This window comes from Pituophis catenifer, unplaced genomic scaffold (assembly GCF_029215685.1).
Source record: "Pituophis catenifer annectens isolate HBS135680 unplaced genomic scaffold, rPitCat1.0.hap2 SCAF_3, whole genome shotgun sequence".
In the NCBI taxonomy this organism is placed as follows: domain Eukaryota; kingdom Metazoa; phylum Chordata; class Lepidosauria; order Squamata; family Colubridae; genus Pituophis; species Pituophis catenifer.
The window spans coordinates 35,317,364-35,345,296 of NW_027256883.1; the positions used below are offsets into that span (position 1 = coordinate 35,317,364).

At 35.3% G+C, this 27,933-nt stretch overlaps 1 protein-coding gene across 1 annotated transcript; it reads right to left on the reverse strand.

Moving 5' to 3' along the window:
- Positions 1 to 1,723: 1,723 nt before the first annotated feature.
- CRISPLD1 (cysteine rich secretory protein LCCL domain containing 1) lies at positions 1,724 to 27,933 on the reverse strand. Its single transcript, XM_070942197.1, has 14 exons — positions 27,682 to 27,933; positions 13,287 to 13,405; positions 13,036 to 13,168; positions 10,881 to 10,996; positions 9,575 to 9,675; positions 8,365 to 8,520; positions 8,200 to 8,260; positions 8,027 to 8,093; positions 7,519 to 7,649; positions 5,806 to 5,849; positions 5,642 to 5,714; positions 4,896 to 4,971; positions 3,265 to 3,395; positions 1,724 to 1,775 (listed from the first exon to the last, which is right to left on the reverse strand). Exons 1-14 carry the CDS (start codon positions 27,931 to 27,933, stop codon positions 1,724 to 1,726), a joined length of 1,512 nt encoding a protein of 503 aa, XP_070798298.1.

The following is a 27,933-nucleotide window of genomic DNA, read 5'->3' on the forward strand; positions in this document are numbered from 1 at the left end:
TATAAAGTTACAAAAACAAAACATATAAAGTTTTTTATTAATTTTACAGTGTTTTACAATACAATTTTCTTAGAAAATTTGATATTGTCACCAGCTTTATTTATTTATAATTTAGATTTCTAAGACTGCTCAACTCAACAGCGATTCTGGGCAGCCTTACAATATATTCTGAATATACCACAATACAATTTATTTAATGCACAGCGCTTGTTGCTAGAAAGAAATTAAATTCATTGATAGAAAAATATAATACTGGGATTATAATCCTTGGCATTATGTCCTGCCCTGCAGGAATGTATGCCAGATGAAGGAAGAGTATTATGCACAATATCATACATTCTTACAATTCATCAATACTGTATGATCTAATTAATATCTACTCAATACTACTTGCAAGGTTATGCAAAACATTTTAAACAATGACCTAGGGAACCTAAAAGGAACTCTAATTAACTTTAACTCAGTTCTAAAGTTATACAGGTATTTCTCGAGTTACGACAGTTCACTTAGCAACCATTCAAAATTACAACACCTCCACCCCCAAAAAAGTACTTATGACGTGAAGCCTAAGTTATGAATTACAACTGACTGCAGAGACACTGCAACATGTCCCCTGCCTGTTCCCCCTCCCCGGGCCTCCCCGGGCCTGTGGAGACCCACCGGGGCAGGATAGTCGAGGGGAAATAACTATGGGGATCCCAAGGGAACATGAGATATCTCAGGGGTCGGGGAAGGCCTTGGTGTTCAGAAGCAGGTGGCCTGTTCTAGCACTAGGCCCCCATGGTCTTCCCCAGCCTGAGATAGCTCTTGTGAACTTAACAATCTATGCATTTGATTAATGAATGCATTGGGGAAAGCAGGGAAGTATCACATTCATTTAACGTGATCCAATCAATGAATCCTCAGGTTACAATTATAAATGGCAGGCTCTATTACATTCATAACTCAAGGATTACCTGTATTCAAATGTCATGTCTGTATGGATAAAATTAAAATCAATTCATGAATATGCTTGCACTTTACGATGTAATGACTGTTCAGTAAGACATTAGTGAGATCCAACCATGTTTTCCTATTTTTAAAAAGTTTATCTACCAAAATGCAATTTTAAAATTTGCTATAATAATTAACGTGCTACTGTGAGTGTTTGTATTTTCAAAGATAATAAAAATTCTTTTGCAAAAAGACTTACTTGTAAGGCAGGGAAAAAATTATGTAAAACTGGCAACATTTCCTAATCTTTTTATAAGTTTTTATACCTTGCTTCAGAGACTGTTTTTTTTTTTTTTAGTTTTAAACAATGGAACATTCTATATACAAGAGTTATAGCTTTTATCATTAATATACTTTTCCAGTTAATATTAGTGGCATATATAAAACTTAACCATACTAATAATGTAGTCTGTTGTTTTTAAAAATGGAACATTTATGAGTTTTGAATGCACCGCATAGAAATATATGCTAAGAAAATATAGCAATATTTAACACAGGATTAATATACTTTTCCACCATCATCACTTCTCAAATGCAATTTCCAATGTTTAACATTTTAAATTGTTCTTCATTAAGATTCTCATGTAGTTAAACACTCTTCTAATCACCAAATAATATATATCTTCTGTACAACCATATTACACTATTATACAAACTTGAAGCACATCAAAAATAATTTTGTTTCTTGTAAAAATTTGCATTTGATATTATAGAAGCCATTTTCATGTCTTCAAACCACTGCAAATACTCTGAATGCTTTGCTTCCTGGAGGATTCTGTAAACTGTAGAAGAAAAATAAAGAACTAATAAAGAAAAATATTTGCAGATTTGGGAGCTGCACATTAGGAAATTTAAAATCTTGTTTAAATAGTCTGACTGCTGCAGACACATATTAATTGCCTTTGTGGTTTACAAATATACAAAGATTTTTTTTATGCTTGTATTGTGAGTTTGGTAATTCTTGAATCTAGAGGTAGTAGACGGGACATAAATAGCTATATTCTTGAAGTCCTTAACTAACTTGATTGGCTATAATTAATTTTTCAGTTATAGAATAGTCAAAAAGCAGTTTTAAGTAGCTAATTTTAAATCAATAATTTAGTAAATCAACTAATTAGAACTTTGTACCTTTGTTTTATTGTAGTTAATTTCTAATGTTCTGCTAAGGCAGAAATATGCTGTGCCTACACAGACTGACTTGGTAAAGGTTAGCTACATTATCTGCATATAGAGATGGGTGAAAAGTAGAGAATGAAATATGAATTTTGCAAGGGCCAATATTATGCCATTATTGTAAATACTGTATTAAACAAAAGGAAAAAATACAGCTGCTTTACTTCTTTTAGGATTCAGCATAAAAGTATTTTTGAGTAACATTATCAGCTGAAAGAGACACTGTTTAGTGAATGAAACAGGTGGCATCTGTCACAATCTTTCCCAGGGGAAGAGTCAAAAAGCACCTTCAAATAAACAGAGTTCCTTAGGAAACTGAACAACTTCTCAACTGCGATTACACACTGATAAACACTTGAATAACCTGGAAGAAAGCCTACTTGTTCTGCAGTTTAGCTATTCTTTTAGATCATTCCATTGGTAAATTGATGATAGAAAGGTTTCATATAGAACTTGCTAATTTGGCAACAAAGGCTGATGGGATGCTAATTAACATTAATCTTAATTGTAGATTGGTAAAATAATGGAGTGAGAGACAGTTTGACGTAGTGATTAACGAAGCAAGCTAGAAACTGTGAAACTATGATTTCCAGGCCTATCTTGGACACAAAGCTAACTGGGTGAATTTCAGCCAATCACGTAGAAAGAAGACAATGGAAAGCACTTCTGAAAAACCTTGTCAAGAAAACTGCAGCATTGATCCAGGCAGTCTCCGAGAATCAGACACAACTGAATCAAATAAGAAAAAGAGATAATAAAGGAATATTATCTCCTTTATAGGCTTTATAGAGCCGTGGTGGCGCAGTGGTTTGAGTGCAGTACTGCAGGCTACTGCTGCTGACTGCTGATTGCCAGCAGTTTAGCAGTTCAAGTCCTACCAGTTCAAGATTGACCCAGCCTTCCTTCCTTCCAAGGCCAGTAAAATGAGGACCCAGATTGTTGGGGGCAATATGCGGACTCTGTAAACTGCTTAGAGAGGACTGTAAAAAGCATTGTGAAGCAGTATATGTCTAAGTGCTATTGCTATTGCTATTGCTAATACCTTCTCCAGTAATTCAATAAAAAGTAGCAGGGGTACTATAAAGGCATGCTTTGTACCTTTCTGAAAAAATGCCATTTTGAAATGAAGCGGTGTACATTCTTCTCTTATCCACTGGCATGACATCAACAAAGCCACCTTCATTGCGAATTACTCCAGCGTGTACTGCTGTTCGGCAGATACTAGATAACTGAGGGAAATAGAGAATAGAAGAATTCCCATGTTAGAAAGTAACATTGACTTACAAATTATGTAAGAGCCTTGGTAGCACAGTGGACTAAAGCACTGTTATTAACATCTGCTGCTTGCAATTACTGCAAGTTCAAATCTCACCAAGCTCAAGGTTGACTCAGCCTTCCATCCTTTCAAAGATAGGTAAAATGAGGACCCGGATTGTGGAGGCAATAAACTGACTTTGTATAAATATACAAAAGTATGAAGGCTGTTGCTTAACGCATTGTAAGCCTCCCTTACTCTCCGGAGAAGGGCGGCATATAAATTAAAGAAAAAAAAACTGAATTTATACAGTTTATCTTGTTTTTCCGAATGTCCACTCCTAAGCAATAGGACAGGGGTGTGAAACTCAATTTCATTGAGGGCCACATCAGGGTTGTGTTTGACCTTGGGGGGACAGGGTGGGTGTGGCCAGTTCGACATCACTCGTGTCAGGGACGCCTGTGGTGGCCCGTGTGCTCTGCCAGCAAAAATGGACTCCTGAGGTCTATTTTCAGCTGTGATGGCTTCCTGCAACCCTTTATCAGTGAAAACAGAGCTACTGCAACTCTCTGCCAGTGAAAATGGAGCTTGGGAAGGCTGCCCGTGGCTCTCCTGAGCTCTGTTTTCACTGGCAGAGGCTCTGTGGGCCAGTCCTTTGCTGTTTCCAGAGCTGCCCTGTGGGCCAGATCTAAGCCCCCATGGTCCGGATCCGGCCCCCAGACCTTTAATTTGACACCCCTGCAATAGGAGGAGAGTTTGGCTGGGAAGGTCGCGAATGGCATTCATATGACCCCAGAATGCTGCAACTATCACAAATACATGCCAACTGCCAAACACCTGAATTTTGATCATGTGACCATAAGGATGCTGTAATAGTTGTGTGGGAGTACCAGTTGTAAGTAACTTTTTTCAGTGCTGTTATAACTCTGAATAGTCACTAAATGAATGGTTGTAAGTTGAACACTACCGGTATAAGTATTCCACAAGTATAAAATTATGCTGGGAAGGAAAAGAATCTTCCCCAAGTTCTCCAATCTCAGCTAGCCAAAGATTTGAGAGCTATTAGCATTTTGAATACAAATGCTCTCATCAATGAGAAGATGGCTTATTCACTGCAGATTTTTGAGATTTTTGAACTGAAAAATTATACAACATTCTTTAATATTTCATGCAATACCTTCAGTATTCATACATCTCTCCCAAAATGTATAAATTCCTATATGCCTCTGGATATAAATATTGATGTTCAAAATGGTGTATCTTTCCTCAAATTACAAAAAAGATTTATATATGTGCCATACTGTTTCTTTCACTTTAAGTTTAAGTTTAAGTTTAGTTTAAGTTTTCCGCAGAAAACTTTGTTTTCTGCGAAAAGTAGGAATTGTTGTTTTTTATATTATTTTATTTATTTGATGACCATATATTTTAAGTTTTTAAAATCATATTCCAGAGGAAAATATGTTATCATACTTACATCAGAATAGATTATAGTTCCAATCACTCTGGCATAATGTGAATTTGCCTGCATACAATTGTGAGGACAGTAGATCCTTTAAAAATTGAGAGGAAAGGTAAAGATTAAGGATTCTCTATCTATACTATAATAATATAAAGACAAATGTTATCATTGTATTGAATGTAAACAATGAAATATTATAGAAAACCAGAACCACAGAAACCAGTTCTATTATCAAGTCCAATACTCTACTAAGAACAGGAATTCATATTAAAATATCCCTGACAGAAAGCTGTCTAGTTTTTATGTGAACTCCTCCAATAAAAAGGATCCTATCACCTTTCTGGGTAATCAATTCTATTGAAGAATATATAAACATTTAAAACAGAATGCATTGTTTATTAAAGTGTTGTTCTGTCATATCAATTCAGTAGAGCACACCATGGGATGCTTGAAGATTTTCCAACAAATCTTGCTTTGCTACCAGCTTTTAGTATTATATATGCACTGATACACATAATTACAGTAGATCTTTGCAATTAATGGGAAAATCCTATTGTAAAATAGAGATTGAGAAGTTTAATGTCTTGTATTATACTCATAAAGTGTAGCAGTCTTTGCATCTTAGCAGTTTGACATTCAAAAAATGGCAAAAGTTTAATGTTTCTGAAAAAAAATCAATAATCACATTGAATGCTTAGCATTATTGTGTGATTAGTTACAAACACTTTTCACAGGATGGGAACAATAATGAAAAGGTTTACCTTGGGCAATGTGTGGCTGGCCTATAAAATGGACATAACTGTTCTACCGTAGTTTCACAAGTGATAGCTTGTACTGAAATTAAACAAGAAAAAAAATGCACACAGATATTTGCCATAAAGAGATTCATCAATATTAATGTTATATCATAAAAATAAATCCGCACCTGTTACTTTAGAGACAGTGAATGAATTAGCCGATTGATATTTCCTAGAGCAAAAACAGAATCTATTGTTATTAGCAGTAATACCATTATCTTACAATTCTCTACAATATTTTTGACAAGGAAATAAGAGAAACAAAAAATACAAAAGTGAGAATAATTATTTAATAGGGCTATACAAATTCAATAAAACTTCATAACACAATTTGAACAGAAAACTGAGAGAACTGGATTATGATCTAATAATATGTATGTATGTAAATATGTATGTATGTATGTATGTATGTATGTATGTATGTATGTATATACCAGTATGTATGTATTGCCCATCTTGTACAGTGTAATTTTTTTTTAGCATAAAGCTTTGTATTTATACTATTATTATTGCACAATAGCTATCATAATAAATAATCTACAATCAACTGCATTTATATCATTTTAGGTACACAACCTAAAACATGAATGGGCAATGTTTTCACCCCAAGGTCTACATAGATTGCTGTATTGTGCAACCAACATGCATTTGTGCCACAAACATGCATTCTTTCCTATACACATAATTTTGAACACTCAAACTTCATCCCTCTCCATCATTTAATCTGCTACTTTGATTGATTTACTGTTGATTGTTGCTTCCCTACAACTAATTGCAGTTATCAAAGAGTGACTTGGTCCTTTCAAGTCATCTCATCAGTTAATCAGCTGGATGACAGACACCACACTGTTTGGTTTAACTGAGAAAGAAAGCCATATTGTACTGGCCAGATCCTCATATTAATTGGGTAAGAAATGATGAAAACCATTGAAAAGGCTCTTAGGTCCATATACCTGAGGATTATATTTTTGCCATCTGTAGTCTACATCAGGAAAGTGTAACTTCTGTTGGCCTAGGATAACAGAAATGTTTGCTTCTTTGGGGGGGTTTGTAAATTTGTAAGAGCCTTGGTAGTACAGGGGTTTAAGGCACCCTGTTATTAAGCTGGTTATTAAGACCAGCTGCCTGCAATTACTGCAGGGTTCGAATCTCGCCAAGGCTCAAGGTTGACTCAGCCTTCCATCCTTTCTAAGGTAGGTGAAATGAGGACCCAGTTTGTGGGCGCAATAAGCTGACTTTGTATAAATATACAAAAGGATGAAGGCTATTGCTGAGCACATTGTAAGCCGCCCTGAGTCTTCGGAGAAGGGCGGCATATAAATCAAATTAACAAAAAAAATTTTGGATACATGCATAAAGACTTAGCTCCCTTAATTTCTAAAGAGAGTGGGACAAAAATTATACTGCTGAGAGCATGATCTTAGTGTGCTGTCAGGGTTTCAAAAAGTGGATCTTGGGGAGCTGCATTTATTTAGTATGAATTCAGTTTGTCTTTCTTATATTACTAAATGGACTCAAAACAGTAACAATATCTAACATAGTCAACTAACTCAAATATATAATTAAAATACTTGTTTAATTAAACAAGTCAAAAACAGATGATAAAGACTACTATAAGTAATGCAGATACTAGAAAGACCGTAGACAACCAATGGAGATGACTTCAGACAAGCTTTCATAGCTCTTATATCATCATGCAACACAGCATTCATTAATGACCACTTCTGAAGATATATAATATTAAATGTTTTATAATTACTTATAAATAATTCCATAATTTGTTTATATTATATTGAAAACTTGAGAACCAATTTGTGAGGGAATATTTCATTTTTATTTACCCAACTGACTGGACTCCATTTCTTTGAGACTTTATGAAGTAATTTCTTCTTCCTAGTCTGGTAACATCAACCCAGCCACCATCATTGTCTAGGATACCATAATGTATTGCAGCTCTACAGATGCTTGATTGCTAGGAAGAAAAGGGAAAGAAAAACAGAAACAGAAATTAATTTGTTATTTTTATACATACTTCTATTAGAAATAATATTTTGTGTTTTATTAAATTTGGAACTATGAAAAGTTCACCATTAATTCCATATTGAGAGAGGTGAGTTAACAAATTATCTAAAATCAGTATACAGTATGCATGGGTTATTTTAGACATTTGATGCCAAGGTTTCCAATACATTGAGTAGATACTAATAAAGATAAGAGAAACCTCAAATTCCTGCCAAAATTAACAACTTAATGCCATTTTACTGAGCAAACACTTTGTCAAGCGTAAAATGTTAATTAAATTTCATAGTAAGTTACAAAGCAAAATGCTATTAATTACAGTATCTGTACCATGTCATAATAGACACTTCCCACAACTTTGGCGCTGCTGTCCAAACATCCAGAAGGACATTCATACCTAAAGAATTAAAAAAACAACTTGAGAACGATAGAAAATTTTTAAAAAATTAGATAAAATACACACAATACCAGAACTGATGGATAACCATGAAAAGATACCTTACCTATTACATGTTGTTCCTTTGCACTGGTCCCTTAACCGTAGTTCACAGGAAACAATTTGAGCTGAAAGCGGAAAGCAGGTGATGTTATTGTGATGTTTTAGCACAGTTTGGTGAATCAATTAACAACAACAACAAAAAATCATGCTATGAATGAAATTTCCTTACACATCTGTTGTTTGCTTATGACTTCATTTCTTTCACTATCATCACGGGGAGATGCTTGTGGTCGCACTTGATTTTGTAATGTATTCTGAACATGTAACTGATGTCGTTCAACTTCATTGGTTTCTATCTCTGGAAAGTAATGCCTTTCTGAACCTTCTGGTAAAGCAATTGAAAGGAATAAGTGCTATTTTTTACAATGGATTCATTCAATAGTTATAATTAAGAATGGCATAAATATGACATGTTTAATCTTTGCTAGACATGATAAGGCCATGGAATAATCCTGTGCATATTTCCTTGGAAATAAACTCTACTGTATTCAGTGGAATTTACTCCTAGGAACTTACTTAAAGGATTACAGACTTAAGTGCTTCTTGATCCCACTGTGCCTAAATCCACTGAAATCAATGGGCTTTAATACTGGTTGGCTTGTGATTGTTATACTACCAGCCATCGTTAATGAGCTGAGATTATCTAGTCATGGCACTAAGTGAATGATATACACAAAAAAACAATAGACAGAATTCAAAGTACACTACTAGAATAGCAACCAAAATTATCAGTTCTTTTCTTAGTATTCCATATAAAAACACTCTACAAGCTGCATCATAATGACAAATATAGACATATAAGGTTGTTTGAATGGTTCAGAAGGGGGTTTCCTACCAAAGTTCTAATGAATATATATAGGTCAAATTTCATTTACAAAATGTTTCTTAATTTGTGAAATGGACTTTGGTTGCATTGAGAAAAAAAAACCGAAGAGTTTTCTTAATGAATTTATATGAATCATGGAAGTTCTGACAAGATGGAATTATAGAGATATTTTGCAAAATTGTTTACAAAAGCCTTTATGTTTAAATTACTAAATTCATGCCACATTAACAAAACAGGAATCTGTTTACCTGGATGAAATATTTGCAGTTTGATTAACAGGTAGTGTAATTTTTACTATTAGAAGAATTGGAAGAATTCATGTGCTGATTACTTAACTTGTCTGAGTTGGTGATTAAAGATCTCTTAAATGCTTACAAAAACATACTTATATATTTTTATGCCCAAAGCTCTTCATAAAAAGAAAAGAACCATTATAGAACCCTTACATAACATATATATTTCATTATGAAATCAGAAAACAACTGCTTGCGTCCTAAAACATCAGCAAAACTACATACCTAGCAGTATACACATTCTTTTTCTGATTACATACCTTTATAACAAAGATTTTCTCTGCAGCCTCCCCCAAAACTTGGGGGACATTCAGAACATGGACGACCGTGTTTGTATGGAGCATGCCCCCACCAATTGCCCCTAAGAATAAAAATGAAAGTGATATAGTGAAATAAATGGAATGCTTGATACCCATGAGAAACCCTATTCCTGCTGATTTGTCACGCCTCTGCTTCTGAGGCAAAGAAGGACAGCCTAAATGAATGATATAAACAGTATCATCTCAGACTGCATCCCATTTATCTTTTCTATATTCTTAAGGGTTGGAATTTCTTCCTTCCTTCCTAGTATGAATTGGTATCAGTTGTTCTTAAGACAGAGCCTTGAGGAAGGCAAGCTAGTAGTTCACTCATTCACTTATCCTTATTCTTGCTCGGCGGGAGACTTCTGCCAGAGTATACTCAACAGTTGGTTTACAAGGAAAGAAAAAATGGGATGGTGAAAGATAAGAAAGTTTGCTGAGATGCAATTTGGAAAGACTTGTCCATTGAGCTAAAAGCAGCATGCAACAGGACACAAGGGAAACATATGACTGAAACATGGGTATAAACTGCTACCCATCATTTTTAGTTTAGACTTTCATTTTTGTGTTCCTTGAATGTGAATGCAAGCTGTTTCTGCAACTAAGTACTTCCTTTGCTTTTCCTGGAGACTGCAATAGCTGTAAGTTTTAGGACTGGCTGTAAATCTACTTGTTACCACCATTGTCAGTCTGAATAGTCACAGAATAAGGAAGTCGTTAACTGAGGACAACGTATAATTCCATTGATACGATCCAGGCTTACGTGTGTTCATTCTAGTCTGAAAAGAATATTGGATTGTATACTATTTGAAGCCCAGTAGCATGTCACTGAATGTAAGGACTTAATTTATATGAACTGTAGCAAGTCAATTCTCTTCTGTTATTATCTGCTAGATTCACAGATTACAATGAATATTCTGAATATTGTGCTTTGGTTTATACTGGTTTATATTGGCTAGCATTCTGAAAATTCAAAATATCTAGCATCACTCTGTGTTAAGAGAGCTCCTGCAGCCTTAAGGAGATACTGTACAGAAAGCAGAAAGCAGATTTCTTTTCCCCATCCTATTTTTTACAAGATATTTCAAGATAATTACATATTCTATGGCCAATTCTGATGCAGTTCCAAGCAAAAGATTTAAACATTTACTTCCTATCATGATTCCAATCTAAAGCAAAACACACTCCTAAATAATTTTATTAAATAGTGGCAGTGGGGAGTTAGATATGCCTTTTATGTTAACACCTGTACCGTCATACTTACTTGGGTGAATAATTGCACACTAAGTAAATTGCTTTTGGCCATATCTGTCCCCACACATTCATATTATGACACAGGTTGACTGCACAGCCTACTCGGTTACTTGTTGCCCATACCACCTGAGGGAAAAAGGAAGAGTTTTAAATCTTATCCAAATTTGAGTTCTGATGAGCTGTCATAGTGAACCAATACTCCTTTGGAAAAAAGGAACACATTGCACCTGAAAATTGCCCCCCCAAATTGGGCTACTGAAATCTGTCCAGAGTAACAAGATTACCCACATGAATTCTGCAACTGTATTTTAACAGCTAAGAGCAGAAACTGCATTTTTGTGGTAAGCTGGTAATTGGCTGGAGTCATGGATTTCATTGTGCTTATAGCCACTAATGTCACCTACATGGACTTCAACCAAGGATCATTTCTTAATCACTTTGAATTTAATTTTTTTCCTTTTGCTGTTTGGTTTTTAAAGATTGAGAACTTTATATTGACCTTCCTAAGTAAACCAGACAGGAAACACAACTAGATGAACTAAGTCTTCTTTACTATAAGGCTGCATTATCAGAATCCTACAACTCTGAAAGCACAAACTTTCCACCCACTACTTTTAACTGTTAGATCTATTAGGGCAGTTCCTTCTTAAGTTTCTTTCTTCGACTATTAAATGTTTGCATCCTCCTGCCTCTCTTATCTGATGGTTTCCTAGACAGTATCTGTTCTTCCCTTTCCTTAGGGTTATCCATGCATTCCCTTATATCTTCAGATTGGCTAGCATTATTGAAAACATTGGGTGAATTTCCTTAAACCCTTTAAAAATGTATAACTACAAGTTTAAATATTTATAATAAAAGGTTTTGGAATATACAGCAAAAGTATGATTATTGTTGGCTTTAGAAAGCTTTAAATGGATTACGGGCTCAGATGGACTTGATTGAAAAGTTTGAAAATAATTGAAAGAATCCTTTCTCATGGGAAAATAATTTTGTATATATTTTGAAACGGATAGGACAACTTTGAAGGTCAGATCTTAGAGGGCACCAGATGGCTACCTTATAAGAAATGTTTGATGTTTGGGTACAGGAAGTCTTTCAGCTTTTAAATCTATAATACAATCAGGTATTATTGAACAGGAATAGGCATTATTGAATAAAATTGAAACCGATTTAAAAATTATAGACTGCAACAAAGAAAAGGAAATAATGGATTTACAATTAAATTAAATGAAGATTTAAAAAATACAAAAAATAAATACAATTAATAAATTAGAAAGCAGAAGTAAATAAATGTTTTGTATTCGATTTATAAATAGGATTTGCTGGAGTTGCAAAATTAGAAAAAGGGGCCTGACAAAGATCACAATTGTAAGAGAATAGACAATGAGAGTAAAACAAAGCAGATATCAGAATTTTTTTTTTTTTTTTTTTAGGAATTTAAAGATCATTGGAAGAAAGAAGAAAGAATACAAAATAAATTTATTTATTCATGGTTAAAATAATGAGTTTCTATTTCTGGAGATGCTTAATTGATTGGGCCTGGGAATGATGGCTATTTCCGATAATGTTTAATTGCTTTTTGACGGGAACTGGACTTTTGCTACTTGAAGAAATGAATGAGGGGGAATCTGTTTAAATATAAATGGAGGAATAAATATAAAAACAAGGATTCAAACTGAATGTGATAGATAAATGTTGTAATACTTATGTTGTTATTTTATAAAGAGAAAACAAGTTTAATATAAGGATCTTCATTAATATCCACTGTATTTTGCTCCAAGCACACAAACGAACATGTAAGCTTTATATATGAGCTAATTGGTTCATTTCAGAAAATAACCCAATCATAAGTTAATCAGTTCATTCATCAATCAAGTTACTACAGTAGTATATAGACTGCTAATAGATATCCTGATATATTTCAAGAAATTCATATCAAGATGTGTTCTTAGGAAAAAGTTATTTGCAATGGTAACATATAGAAATAAAGAATATATAATACATTGCTGCAAGCTATTTTTAAGAAATGGGAAAAGATTTTTAAACACAGATACAACCTCCATGTGACTTACATGTTTTCCGATCATTTATCTCTTGATTTCTACCATTCCAACACAAAAGTGATGAATTCAACCCTATTATTCATTTTTAAAAAGCACACTCACCTGAGTATAATGAGTACATACAGGACCAGAACATCTATAGGGGCAATAAGGATTGCATTCTTGAGCATATGGATAAGTAAAGTCTCTCACTTCATCATACCATGATTGGACATGAAATGTTAGAGGTCTATATCTATAAAAAAATAAATGAAGACATTGCCAAATCATTCAAGAATATATTACAAAAGAAGCAATGCTTTTTTTTTCACTTTTAAAGTAAGAGCAGCATAATGTTTTTTGTTTTTTTTTACCTTCCCCAATGTGCTCCCAAATTTTGACCAATGGATGGAAGAAGACTTGCAGGTCCATGTTCCCAAAGACATGTCTCAGCCCAGGACTGAGCAGATCTTTCCAACTCTAGATCCCATGTCTACATTTTAAGGATTAAGAGAAAAGATAAACATGATGTGGTTCTAATATTTGTTAATATTATTATACTTTACTTATCCCTAAAATACTCTTTTAATTTAAGAAAAATATCTATTAAAATATATTGTGTTTATAATATTAGAGAAAAGTATCCATCAAGTCTAACTTGTTTCTTCCAAAAAGGTTTTCTGCCAATGTATCTATGCAGTCCACATTATATACCATATAGCCCAAATCAGGGGTGAATTCCAGCAGGTTCTGACAGGTTCTGCAAAAACAGTAGCAGAAATTTTGAGTAGTTCGGAGAACTGGCAAATACCACCTCTGGCTGGCCCCAGAGTGGGGTGGGAATGGAGATTTTGCAATATCCTTCCCCCAGGAGTGGGGAGAGAATGGGGATTTTGTAGTATCCTTCCCCTGGAGTGGGGTGGGAATGGAGATTTTGCAGCATCCTTCCCCTGCCATGCCCACCAAGCCACGCCCACAGAACCAGTAGTAAAAAAAATTGGATTTCACCACTAACCCAAATGCTGCATCATGGTGATCCTAGACAATTCTTAATAGAAAGTTAAGAAAATATTTTCAGCATTAATATTTAACCTCATGATCAGATATCATTCATATTGCTGGGTTTGTATTATTTGCCTAGAAGTGGATACTGGTCTAAAGAAATTCCATGTTCCTTGCAATATCTTTCTGTCTCTAGATGTGGCAATCCTTGATTTAATTTTTATTTATGATGAAGAAAGAAACAATAAAAAACATGAAACCCTTTTTCATAAACAAGAACACAAGTCTGGTAGCAGAAGAAAGAAATGTAACTTTTTTCATAAATGTGTCCCTATATTTTAGATCCCCTGAAGATTCTTCCTGCAACTATATATGCAAGATATTAAATATTTTAATTTGTTAATGCCAAAAAAAGAAATCCCTTAGAGTAAGTTTCTACTATTATTTTTTATAGTTCTTCTGTAAACTAGAGAGCAGCTTAAGCTGGAATTTCTTAACTGCTTGGCAAATACAACAGGAATGACCCTGGTACAAACATTCACAAACACAAAAAGATTTCTGAATATTGATCCATGACCAATGCTAATTGAAATATATATATTTTAGTGGGAAGAGAAGAGCAACAAAGAAGAATAAGGGGCTGAAGACTAAAACATATTGAAGAACAGTTGCAGGAATTGGGCATGTCTAGTTTAATGAAAAGAAGGACTAGGGGTGACATGATAGCAATGTTCCAATACCTAAGGAGCTGCCATGAAGAAGACAGGGTCAACCTATTTTCCAAAGCACCTAAAGATAGGACATGAGTCAATGGATGGAAAGTAATCAAGAAGAGAACCAACCTTGAACTAAGGAGAAATTTCCTGACAGTTAGAATAAATAATCAGTGGAACCGCTTGCCTCCAAGAGTTGTAGGTGCTCCGACATTGGAGGTTTTTGAGAAGATATTGGACAACGATCTGTCTGAAATGGTATAGGGTTCCTGCCTGAGCAGGGGGTTGGACTAGAAGACCTCTAAGGTCCTTTCCAACTATGTTTTTCTGTAAATGTGTGTGTTTTCTAGAGAAAACACATTATTTAAATATAGTTATATGCCTAATAACATACAAGCTTTTACATATAAATCCATGATTCGCCTGGTATTTTTTAAAAAAGGTAAAAAAATAAGAAGAAAGTGCTACAAAATACTTAAATCAAAATCCTGCAGTTCTCAGCATTTGGGAAGAACAGAGGGGGAAAAAAAGAAGTAACAGAAGATGCTGGCTGAAAGGAGAGCCTACGAGTTTTACAAATAGTAAAAGCAGAGCAAAAACACATAGAGAAAAAGCTACATTTTATTTGTATTATTTATTTATAAACTTTGATTGTTTTATTTCCAACAATGTGTTAAAGGTTTGCTGATAGTAAAAGTCTCAGGATAGCCATGGTAGCTGAGATTGGTGGCTGCCTTGTAATACAGTCAAATATGGCTATGATCTAGTTGAGTGCAGGGGTGCTATTCAGAAGTTCTGACAGGTCCTGGAGAACCGGTAGTGGAAATTTTGAGTAGTTCGGAGAACCGGCAAATACCACCTCTGGCTGGCCCCAGAGTAGGGTGAGAATGGAGATTTTGCAATATCCTTCCCCCAGGAGTGGGGAGGGAATGGAGATTTTGCAGTATCCTTCCCCTGTTACGCTCACCAAGCCACATCACGCCCACCAAGCTATGCCCACAGAACCGGTAATTAAAAAATTTGAATTCCACCACTGATTCAGTGGTGTCAAACTCGCAACCCATGGGCCAGATACATCATGCGCTGGCCACGCCCACATCTGGTTTAGTGAAGGGGAAAAAGTCCTGTGACACCACCATGAAGATGCAAGTTTGACACCCCTGATTTATTAAATAGATAAAAATTCATATCAAAATTCAATAGCCATCTTACTCAATTAAAAGTAGGTACTAGAGTATTTTTTTGAATAAGGGTTGCCCTGTGTACATCAGATTTTTTTTAATTGAGTAAGATGGCTATTGAATTTTGATATGAATTTTATCTATTTAATAAATCAAGGGTGTCAAACTTGCATCTTCATGGTGGTGTCACAGGACTTTTTCCCCTTCACTAAAGGGGAAAAGCCTTTAAAATACTACTATTCTAATTACTAATATAACTCGAGATCCTAAAATACCAAGTTATGTTCAGTTTATCGAAGGTCACAATTTTCACTCTGAAATGGGACATATTTAAGAAATCTTTTTAAGCACTTTTACAAAATAGAGAAGAAGGGCATCTGTTGGAGAGGTCAAGAGAAGGCAAATGACACAAATGTATTATAATATGATACAGATTCCATCCCTTTCGTGCTTGCCACACATAAAGTAAGCGGTGAAGCTTACAGTATGGTATCATGACACACATTTTGTCATTTTGATGAATTCTCAGCCTGTAATGAGTTTTCCTGTGAATAAAATGCACATGTTATTGTATATGTCATATTTGCACAGTTATTTATATAGCAGTAATAAGATGATATCCATACAGAGTAGTTTTGTAAAATGTAAGTGCAGCAACTTTTAATCTATATGTAAGGTTTTTCTGACAAAGAAGTCTTTGGAATATAGAACAGAAACAGAACACTTTCAGAGGTAGATGTAAAATGTGCAAACTATAATAAAAAGGTAAGATTCATACCTAGTATAATAAGGCACACAGTTGGCACCAAAAGAAGTAAACATTTACTGTGGCATGATATAAGGCCTCAATGTTGTATTCATTCTATATATAAGAAATAGAGTGGGTAAAGTAAATATCAGAGTACAGTACAGTACAGTATGACTGGTATTTACTTTTTAAAAACACACTATATTCTTTATTGTTTATTAAAATATAGAGAAGGCTAAAATACGACAGTATTAATTTTGAGGAATAGAATTTCCTGTATTTGAAACATAGGGTTAAATTGGATGCATACCAGCTATGATGCAAGAACCTACTAATGGATTTATACTAATATGGGGATGTATAATTGATACAGTATTACAATCACTATATTAAAATGTTTTCCACAAAAAAAAGAAATTATATTTCTATTATGCAAGTTGAGTGCCAATAAACTTTTTAAAAGTTTAGAAAAATATTAATCTGTTTATCAATCATTAAATATACTAGGACCTAAGCTATTAGGAAAACAGTTTTAAGAAAAGATAGTTTTTTCTTAGAAAGTACAAATATGTATATTTTTTAAATTTTTATAAATTAATCACAATCTGAAAAAAATCTCTGCTGCACTGCATAATATACCCAAATCTGTTTCAAAAAATTGGACTATGGCACTTATAGATAGTTGTCAGCTAGTGATGATTGAACCAGGAATTACAATCGCAAGTCATTGCAGTTGTAAGTCATGGCAGCACATGACCAAACTTGATGTTTTGACATTTTTTATGCCTGCTAAGTGAATACTGTTGTCATTAAGCGAATGCCACAGTCATTACATGAATTAATTTTACCAATGGGTATTTTTTGTTGGAAACCAGATATAAGTGCTGGAAACTTGCAAAAAGTCCAGTTGTAACCTCAAAAATGGTTTATAAGTAACTTTTGGGGTTTGTTGTTACTTTGAATGGTCATTAAGTGACCAGTTGTAAGTTGAGGACTACCTGTACATGATTTATACATATCACAGAATAATGAATACATTTGTGAATAAGAATTTAATAGGTTTGTAATAGAAGATAAGAGGCCTAATTTGGTCCAGTGGTTAAGACATCAGGCTAAAAACTGTCCTGCCTTAGACTCAGTGGTGGCTGGGTAACTTCTCTCTTTCAGCATTAAGGAGTCAATGGCAAACCATTTCTGAAAGCCTTGACAATAGAAATGCTGGGACTAATCCATGCTGTCACCAGGAGTCAAAACTGTTTCAAAGGCACTAGATAAATAAAAAAGAAGCTGTATAAAAACATTGGAATTACAACGACTGAAAGCAGAACAGAACAGAATAATAGAAGGGACCATGGAAGTCTGTTAGGAAGTCTCAAGCAGGGGACCTTATACCAGTCTCTTCTCAAAACCTACAGTGATGAAGCACCTACAACTTCTGAGGGCAAGTTGTTCTATTTGTTAATTGTTCTCACTACTTCTCTCCTTGCTTAATATCCTTCCATTATTTCTTGCCTTGCCTTCTGGTGCTTTGGAAAATAGATTGGCCCCCTCTACTTTATGGCAGCCTCTCAAATATTGGAACACTTCTACCATGTCACTCCTAGTCCTTCTTTTCACTAGACTAGAGAAACCCAATTCCTGCAACCGTTCTTCATGTTTTAGCTTCCAGTCCACTAATCATCATTGTTGCTCTTTTCTGCACTTTTCCAGAGCCTCTACATCTTTTGTTATAATATGGCGACCAAAACTGGATGCAGTATTCTAAGTGTGGTCCTACTAAGGTTTTACAAAGTGGTACTATTACTTCACATAATCTTGATTTTATTCCTCTGTTAATGCTACCTAGGTTTGTGTTGGTTTTTTTGGCTGCTTGCACACACTACTGGTTCATATTTAAGTGACTGTCCACTAGGACTCCAAGCTCCCTTTCACAGTTATTGCAATTGAGCCAGGTTTCACATAAACTGTACTTGTACATTTGATTTTTCTTGCCTAAGTGTAAAACCTTACTTTTCCCTACATTGAATTTCATTTTGTTAGATAGGGCCCAGTGTTCAATTCTGTCAATATCCATCTGGATCTTGAGTCTATCTTCTGGAGTGTTGGCTATTCCTGCCAGTTTAGTGTCGCCTGCATAGTTGATGAGTTCCCCTTCTATTCCCCCATCTAGTGTGGTAATGTCATCAATTAAGAGGAGAAAAATCTTGTAAATATTTCCAATAAACATTTGCCAATGTAAATAACCTCAACTAAAGAAGTTCCTGTATAGATTAAAGTTCACAGCTGTCCTTTTTTTATCATAATTAATTTAAACAACTGCAAAAATAAAATAAGATGAAGTTATCTCTATCTTGTGGAACTATTGCAAATTGTGAATTCCTTGTGTCCACAGTCCTGTTTTTGCTTTGGCATTTTTCTCAGTTGTATTTATATTCTGTAAACCATTCCTGCCTCTGTATCCTTAGATATCACAACAAAGACTGAGTATCTATTTGCTTTCTTGGCCACCCATCTAAAGTAGACTGTACTGATGAACAGTTCAAGATAAGAATAAAAACAGAAGTTGACATTGTTCAGCCCTTTGATACTAGGTCAATAGCCTCTAGACTCAAGCATAGAATCTCATTCACTTTCACTAAGCTTTGAAGTTGAGCAGGAAACAAGAAAGCCAAGGAGGAAGATAATTTTCACTTTGAAATAGTTTCTGGTTAAATCTACCACGTATGAAAATCAGTCACTTCACAGGCCAGGATATCTTGTAGTTAGAAATGGGAACTGTATTCGCAGGAAGGAAGAGATGGTGCGAAGAAGAAAAAAAACACTATTGATTTTGATACCGTAAAGTACATATAAAACTGTTTTATCTACTTATATCAAGCACTGCCCTATGCTGAATTCCTCTCAGCTGTAATCTACTCTTCTAATAATATAAATATCAATAGAAACACATTATGCTCCCAATTCCCTTTCTTAGGTTGTGTTCCTTCTGCTCTACTGTTATTTATGTCCTCTGCTTTCCTGAATTTCCCTATCTGATCACCTATTTTTTATATCATTTTTTTAAAACATTGTATTAGAATAAAATACAAAAGCAAATAGTAGGACACAGAGGGGAGGAAAAGAGGAGAAGAGAACTGAGAAAGAGAGAGGAAAAGAAAAAAAAGGCGTTGACTTCTGACTCTCTCTGTTGCAGTAGAATAAAGCATTAACCCTGAACCTCAACTTTTTACTTTTCCATAATAAGTATTCCCTACTCAGGCAGCAAACCCTATACCATTTCAGACAAATGATTGTCCAGATCTCTTCTTAAAAACTTCCAGAGTTGAAGCACCCACAATTTCTGGAGGCAAGTCATGCCACTGATCCATTATTTTGTGGAAACTACATATTTTCTTAAATTGAGTTCTTAACAGTGATGGTGAACATTTTACTCACCAAGTGCCGAACAGGTACGTGCTTCGCACACTTCATGTGTGTGCATGCCATCCGCGCTAACACACGGCTCCTCCCCCATGCGCTGCACACGCAATACCATCTGCACATGTGCACAGCTTTCACATGCGTGCCCCACCGTGCGCTGTGCACACAATCTCACCATCTGTGCATGCATGCAGGTTTCGCATGGCTCCCCCTGTGCACTGCGCAAGCAATTGCACCATCTGCACATGCACGTGGCTTTTGTGCATACAATTCATATGTGCGAATGTTGTTTGCGCATGCGCGCGCTGCATATCAGTACTCTCTCACACATGTGCAAACACGCGTGCATGCCCAGGAGAGTTCCGAAGACCAGCTGGGTCCCCTGAATTGCATGCATGTGCACCGGAGGCTTGAACACCAGCTGGGCCGCGCACATGCACAGCTGCAGGTGAGTTGGGTGATAGCTCGCGTACCTGGAAAGATGGCTCTGTGTGCCACTTCCAGCACACGTGCCATATGTTCACCATCACAGCCTTAAGACATTATTTGGCCTACCAACACCCAAATGATAGCTGTCAGCACGCATTACTTTTTCTTCTTTTTAAAGTTTGCATTAATTTTATGATAAGGACATTGCTTTTTTGTAAAAAAAAAAAAAAAAAAGCACAAAACAATTAATATAGTGATGTTAATGCCTGTGTGATCATGTATGACTACAAACAACAATTTCATGACAACTAAAATAGGATCCTGGTTTGAGAGATCATTGGCCAGTCAATTTGCATCATTTTCTGATAAAAATTGAGGTATAGTAGGTAAATGTGATTTGCTGACATCATGCCCATTTTCAGTAAAGGAGTTAGAGAATACAAAAACTTCATCTTATTTCATATAATAGGAGCTGTGCGGTGTGTTTTGCTTTTGTCAAAGGTTTGACCACACAGCTTTTTGAAGAAAAAATATGAAGTAATAGATTGCCTGCTTCTAAAAAACAAAGCAGCTCCATTGATGAACAGAAGTGCCTACAATATTCATTTGTAATGCATGTGCCTAATCCTAACTTTTGGGAATTTACCAAAATGCTACAGTTAATACTTCTTATTAATACTTATCACTTCATACTGATTGTGATAAATTCCTGCCCCAAATGGATTAAAATAATCTTAGCGAACTAAAAAAAGTATCTACTGTTACAAATCATGGTATTCTAGTATACTGTATATTGATTACTTTGGATTGCCCAGTACTATTGTTTCTGATAAAGGGTTTTCATTTACTTTAATTGTATTTAAGGACTTCCTGGACAAAAACTTTACCCTTTATTACAGGAATTTGACTACAGTTGAGCCCAGACTTATTAAGAGAATTTTGTCCCATTTATGACCTTTTTTGCCACAGTTGTTAAGTGAATCACTGCATTTGTTAAGTTAGTAACATGGTTATTAAGTAAATCTGGCTTCCCCATTGACTTTGCTTGACAGAAGGTTGCAAAAAGTGATCACATCACCTTGGGACACTGCATCCAACATAAATATATACCAGCTGCCAAGCATCTGAATTTTGATCCCGTAACCATGGGGATTCTGTAACAGTCGTAAATGTGAAATACAGTCATAAGTCACTTAACAGAATAGAATAACAGAATAACAGAGTTGGAAGGGAGCTTGGAGATCTTCTAGTCCAACCCCCGCTCTATGCCAGTCCAGACAAATGGCTATCCAGTCTCTTCTTAAAAGCCTCCAGTGATGAAGCATTTTTTTCAGTGCTGTTGCAAGTTCAAATGGTCACTAAACAAATGGTTGGAAGTCAAGGACTACCTGTATTGTGATCCTTGAGGAACTAGCCAGATTGAAGATGATTGCAGAAGTGAAATATGGCCTAAAGAGACTGGTCACCTCACTTGTTAGATTCTTTACTTCTAAAAATGTTTTAACTCAGTGCTTCAGAATATGTAGGGCAATATCTCAAAATAATTTATTTGAGATACAATGTTTAACTGCATTGATCCAGATTTAACTGGGATAACTGGCCAGTCCGTGGAGGAGAACTACAATGCTGATCTGGCTCTCGAAGAAATCCAGTTTGACACCCCTGCTCTACATGGATACTCTTTTCCATTCAGAGAAGAAACCAACACTATGTATGGCATAAAAGAAATTTGTGAGATAGAAGACTGTTCAGCTGTATGTGTGGTAAAGGGTCATGTGCAACATACCCTTACTTGTGTTCCTGACAGGTGCAAATCCTGAAGGTAAATGATATAAGAAAAGAAAATCTATCTCTAGTTTCCTGCAGTGCCATTTACTGTAACTCCTTTCTATTCTTGCAAAAATGTCCATTTCTGTCAAGACTACTCTTCAGAGAATGCGGTTCATTCTTTAAATTTCATACACACACACACACACACACACACACACACACATATATACATACGTGTGTGTGTGTGTGTGTGTGTGTGTAGGGATCTCATCAATTCCATCCAAGCATTATTTTTTATCTGCAACTTCTTCTCAACCCATTCACTGTTGCTACATGTGTTATGATCCATTCTGCTTTCTTTCAACATATCCACTCATCCTCCTATATTTGTTTTGTGATCCAATACCCATTTATTCCATCTATATCACCAAGGCATCTCAACATTTCTTCTATATATTGGTCCCTCACTTTTGTGTACTATGCACATTCATTCATCTCCTCTTTATTTTTGAACTTCTACTTTTTTTATTTAGATACTTTTCAAGTACACAATCCCATTACATTCAATCTACTTTTATCTTTCTCCTCACATGTTTAACATTCACTTCCATTCAATTAAGTGGACAAAATAACACTTATACACAATCATTTTTGCTTCTTCTAATGAACTTTTGTTCCTCACAATAAATCGCATAAGACCCAGTTCTTTTCTACAAACATTTGTTTGTATATTTTCCATCTATTTCTTTATCTTTATTCAACATTACACTAAAGAGCACAAATTCACTTGCTTGCTCTAATTTTTAAATTTACAACTTGCAAGCATTCACTCTGTTTTTTATTCCAAACACAACTACCTTGCTCATTGATACATTTCCTTTCTATTCATTTTCCTTGCATTAAACAGTCTATCTACAATTTTCTGCAAACAATTTGTGTTTTCAGTCGACATCACAACTTATTCTGCAAACAAAAGACATATCATCAGCCAACATATTCTAAACCAGGGGTGTCAAATTCGATTTCACTGAGGACCGCCTCAGAGTTGTGTTTGACCAAATAGGCATGATCTAAGAACACGAGTGATCGCGCGGCCCTCTCAGGCTCAGTTTTCGCTGGTAGAGGGCTGCAGGAGGCCATCACAACCAAAATGGAGCCAGGGAGGGCCACACACTGCCCTCGCGAGCTCCATTTTCACTGGCAGAGGCACCACAGGCCAGTCCTTCACTGTTTCTAGGACGGCCCTGTGGGCCAGATCTAAGCATCCCACCGGCTGGATCCATCCCACGGGGCTTGAGTTTGACACCCCTGTTCTAAACAATCAAGAGCATAGCACTTATTTATGCCTTTCTCCCTAAATCAATGGTGAACCAGGGCTAAGCATATAATTAATTATTCTATTAATTATTCTATTTCCATTGTATATCATCTTATTTCATTCCACAACTTCAATTTTATACGGCACAAAACATTCCATCATTAACTCATTTACTCACTTTATTATACTTTTTTAAAATCAGCATTAAATTAATTTAATTAATTAAATTAAATAATTAAATTAATTGATTAAAAATCAACATATATACAATAAGCTCTCCTACATTCATTCATTTCACAGAAAGCTGTTAAAGAGAAAAAAACGGATTGCACCTGTCTACTGACTATGTAACTGCCATTTACTTTTCAAATATTGCTCACTGTCATAATCATATTTCATTTTAATCAGACTTTTTCCGAACTCCTTCCAAAATATATTTCCTAAAGATATCTCTGTAGTTTTTATTTTATTGCTTGCTACTTTATCATTGATATAAAGAATATCTTACATTTTATGCAATTGTAGAATAAATATGCATAAAATTAAGAGACTATCTCCCAAAATATTTCTGCTCTTAAATATTGCCTGGTCTTAAAGATATAAATATTTTTATATCTTTTAAGAGCAGGCAAGTTCATATTTGGGGGGCAAGCAAGATTATTGGAAAATTGGCTTTCCAATTTTTTATATTTTAAGTGTTTTTTTTTTAAATCAAATTTTGCCCTAAAACTTTAAACCAAAATTAACTATCTATTTATCACTTAACTTATACATGCCATGCCTTTATATAATTCTGACTACAAACTTCCTGCTCCAAAACATAATTATTTAGCTATCAAGGATGAATGGTCTTCAATTCAATAATCCCTATTTTTAGATACTCTTTTACTCTTGAGCTGATTGTATCATTCACAGTTATTGTTCTTGCTATTGTGCTAGTTATTCACCAATCCACTCTTGTATGATTTCTGAATGTACTCACATAGCTATCTGTACTGTAACTTTAGTGCATCAATGACTGTTTTCAGTCACAAATTAATTCTAGTGTTGGCATTCTATGGAGGCACAAAGCAATGCAGCAATGAGCACTCACCAGATGAGTCAGTGAACTGGCTTTGCCCCAAGAATGTGAGGAGAGTGGATGTCTTGTAGGCATCTGCAAACTACTAATGATCTCTGAATCACACTTTCATTGTCACTGCTATTTTCCAATCATCAGAAACAAACACAATCTTCACACATATATTAACTAAGTCTCAAATGCATCTATATTTCAACATTTCTCACTTATACCATCAACACATGCAGCCTTCCCATTTCTCAACATTCTCACAGTATTTATGACTTTCTTTTTATCTTTTTATTGTTTTTTTTTGTTTAAATTGAACTTTTCAACATATCACTAACTTTCCCATATGTATCTATGAAATAACCCTTTCCTTACTTCAATTTTATCTCACATTACTTTACATTTATTTTTAATTCTATTCACTCTGCTGGAGATTCCTTGTTTAGCCCTCTTCACTAATTTCAAAGCGATTGTTTAAGTCCATGAATATCACACTGTCCTTTTTTTTTTTTTTGCTTCTGTCAGTCTTAATCATTCCTTGTTCTTTGACAATATTCTTTCCAGCAGTATTTTTCTATTCATACACATTAGACCAGGGGTGTCAAACTCGTATTGTCACGGCGGCATCACATGGCATATCATTAATTTTTCCCCTTTGCTAAACAGGGCATGAGCGTGGCCAGCACGTGATTCATCCGACCCGCAGGCCACGAGTTCGACACCCCTGCATTATACCATCTTTTTATACAAAGTCAGTTTATTGCCCCCACAAACTGGGTCCTCAATTTACCTACCTTAGAAAGGATGGAAGGCTGAGTCAACCTTGAGCCTGGTGAGATTTGAACTTGCAGTAATTGCAAGCAGCAGATGATAATAACAATGCTTCCACTGTACTACAGGCTCCTTCATTTTTGCAACAATTATCTTATGTATTTTTTTCTCATCCTAGCTTCTTTCACATAAATTCACAAAGAACTTTGTAAGAATGTGAAAGTACTTTGATTAACAAGGAACTTCACAAAGAATATTTTGCTAGCAAAACTTTGCTCACTTCTGTGGCATTTGATAATATAATTCTTTTCATGAAGCGGCCATATACTTTTTCCTTCTATGCATTTTATATTCATTATACTGGAAGATTTATCTATCTTTTAAAACTTCATACATGATTTATCTTTCTCTTCCTACTTTCATTCCACCATTTATTTATTTCACTTTCCTTTTTTACATATGCTTACTATCCACTTTTACCAAATAATGGTCTGTCCCATACTTAGAATCTCTCATCTTCTTTGCATTTGGTTCTCTTGGTGTTTAATTGCAAACTGGCAAATTAATCACACTTTTAGATTTATATTAAATTATTTACAATATGTGAGGTTAAATTTTGTATTAAATTCAAACAGTATTTTTTAATAAATATCCACAGTCACCATTCTTATTCATTGTAGAATTTCTGGCCCAATCATTTTTATATATTTTTATTTTATTTTATTTTGTTGAGTACATATTAGATAATATATATAAGTATAAGCATGAATTGAATACATAAAATGAGTGCAATTAAAAGGAAGATTAGGACAGGGAAGGTAAGCATGCTGGTGCTCTTATGCACGCCCCTTACTCTCTCATTTCAGTCTGACCTATCTGATTATGTCATCTAACAGAATTATTTTTCCTTCAGAATATTTTCCTTAAGTCATTTTTCCTCAAATCTGTGATTCACCCATTTGTTATCACAAATCAAACTCGATTTCATTGAGGGCAGCATCAGGGTTGTGTTTGTCCTTGGGGGCCAGGGTGGGCATGGCCAACTCAACATCACTCATGTTGGGGGCACCTGTGGTGGCCCAAGTGCTCTACCAGCAAATGGGTTCACAAGCTCCATTTTCAGCTTTGAGGGCCTCCTGCAACCCTCTGCCAGCAAAAACGGAGGTCAGGAGGGCCACCTGCGGCCCTTCCGAACTCCATTTTCACTGGCGGAGGCACCATCGGCCGGTCCTTCATTGTTTCCAGGTTGGCCCAGTAGGCTGGATTCAGCCCACGGGCCTTGAGTTTGACACCCCTGCACAGAGTGTAAAATGCAGTTATAACCATCTTAGAGGTATGCACAGTAAATACATTTTGTTCCGTATATTGAATAGCAATAGCAATAGCACTTAGATTTATATACAACTTCATAGTGGTTTATAGCCCTCTCTAAGCGGTTTATAGAGTCAGCATATTTCTCTCAACAATTTGGGTTCTCATTTTACCAACCTCGGAAAGATGGAAGGTTGAGTCAACTTTGAGCAGGTCAGAATCGAATTCCTGGCAGTGAGCTGAATACTGCATTCTAACCACTGAGCCACCACAACTCTTAAAGACATTATGGCTCAAAAATTAAAGCTGGTGCCCTCTTTCCTTTATGCTCCTTCCTGCCAGCTCAGCCACTGTTCTTTCCAGACCAAACATAGTTTTACTATGTTTTACTTTTACTATGTCACAAATGCTGACATTCTCTCTTTCCCACTCATCTCTTTCATTCCTTTCCACCCTTTTCGTCCCTCCCCTCCTTCCTTGTTGTCCACATATACTAGTTGTCTCCTTTTCTTGGCCAGTCTACTTATCAGCTGTCTTTTTCCTCACCACTAAGTTCTCTTAGTTGCACAAAGTTGTAGCCATTGCAGCGCACCAGTCAGCCATAGTCATGTGATCATAATTTCCCACCCTCCCTGCCAGCTTCCCAGAATTAAAATGAATGGGAAAGCTAACAGGTAGATAGAAATCACTCCTACTCTCACTGCTTTTTTTGCTCATCCATAGTCATTCTGTCTATCCATTTAGATAAGTAAATATCTCTGAAAGGATGAACCAATTGTCTAGTATAACTTAAAAAATGTGAATTTGAGAAAACATTTTAACAGTTCTGGAAGAAACCATGAAATTGGTAAGAAAAGAAAGTTCTATTTTGTTATGATAACTTCATGAAAGATAAATAGAAAATGCTGTAAAGCATATACAATATCAAATAGGTAATATTTCTACGTTGTTCAAAGGTAGAAACCATTCTGTCATTTTGTTTTTCTCCGCGTCCATTCCCTCCACATAATTTCTGAAGATGAAGAATAAACCCTTACCATGTATTCCATATTGGAAGCTTGTGGATAAACTTGACCCCGTAATTTATTATGAATATCCAAGATACTTTGCATATCATTGTCAGTGATAGCTCTTTTTCCTCTTTGCTTTGCAATCCACCATTCACCATCTTCATCCATGTATTTTTCCAGCATGTCCTCAAATACTGTTGCATTGGGAAGCACCATAGTAGAAACTGCTTGAGCTATGACTAGCAAAGCAGTTATTCTAAACCATTCTTCACTGTTCAT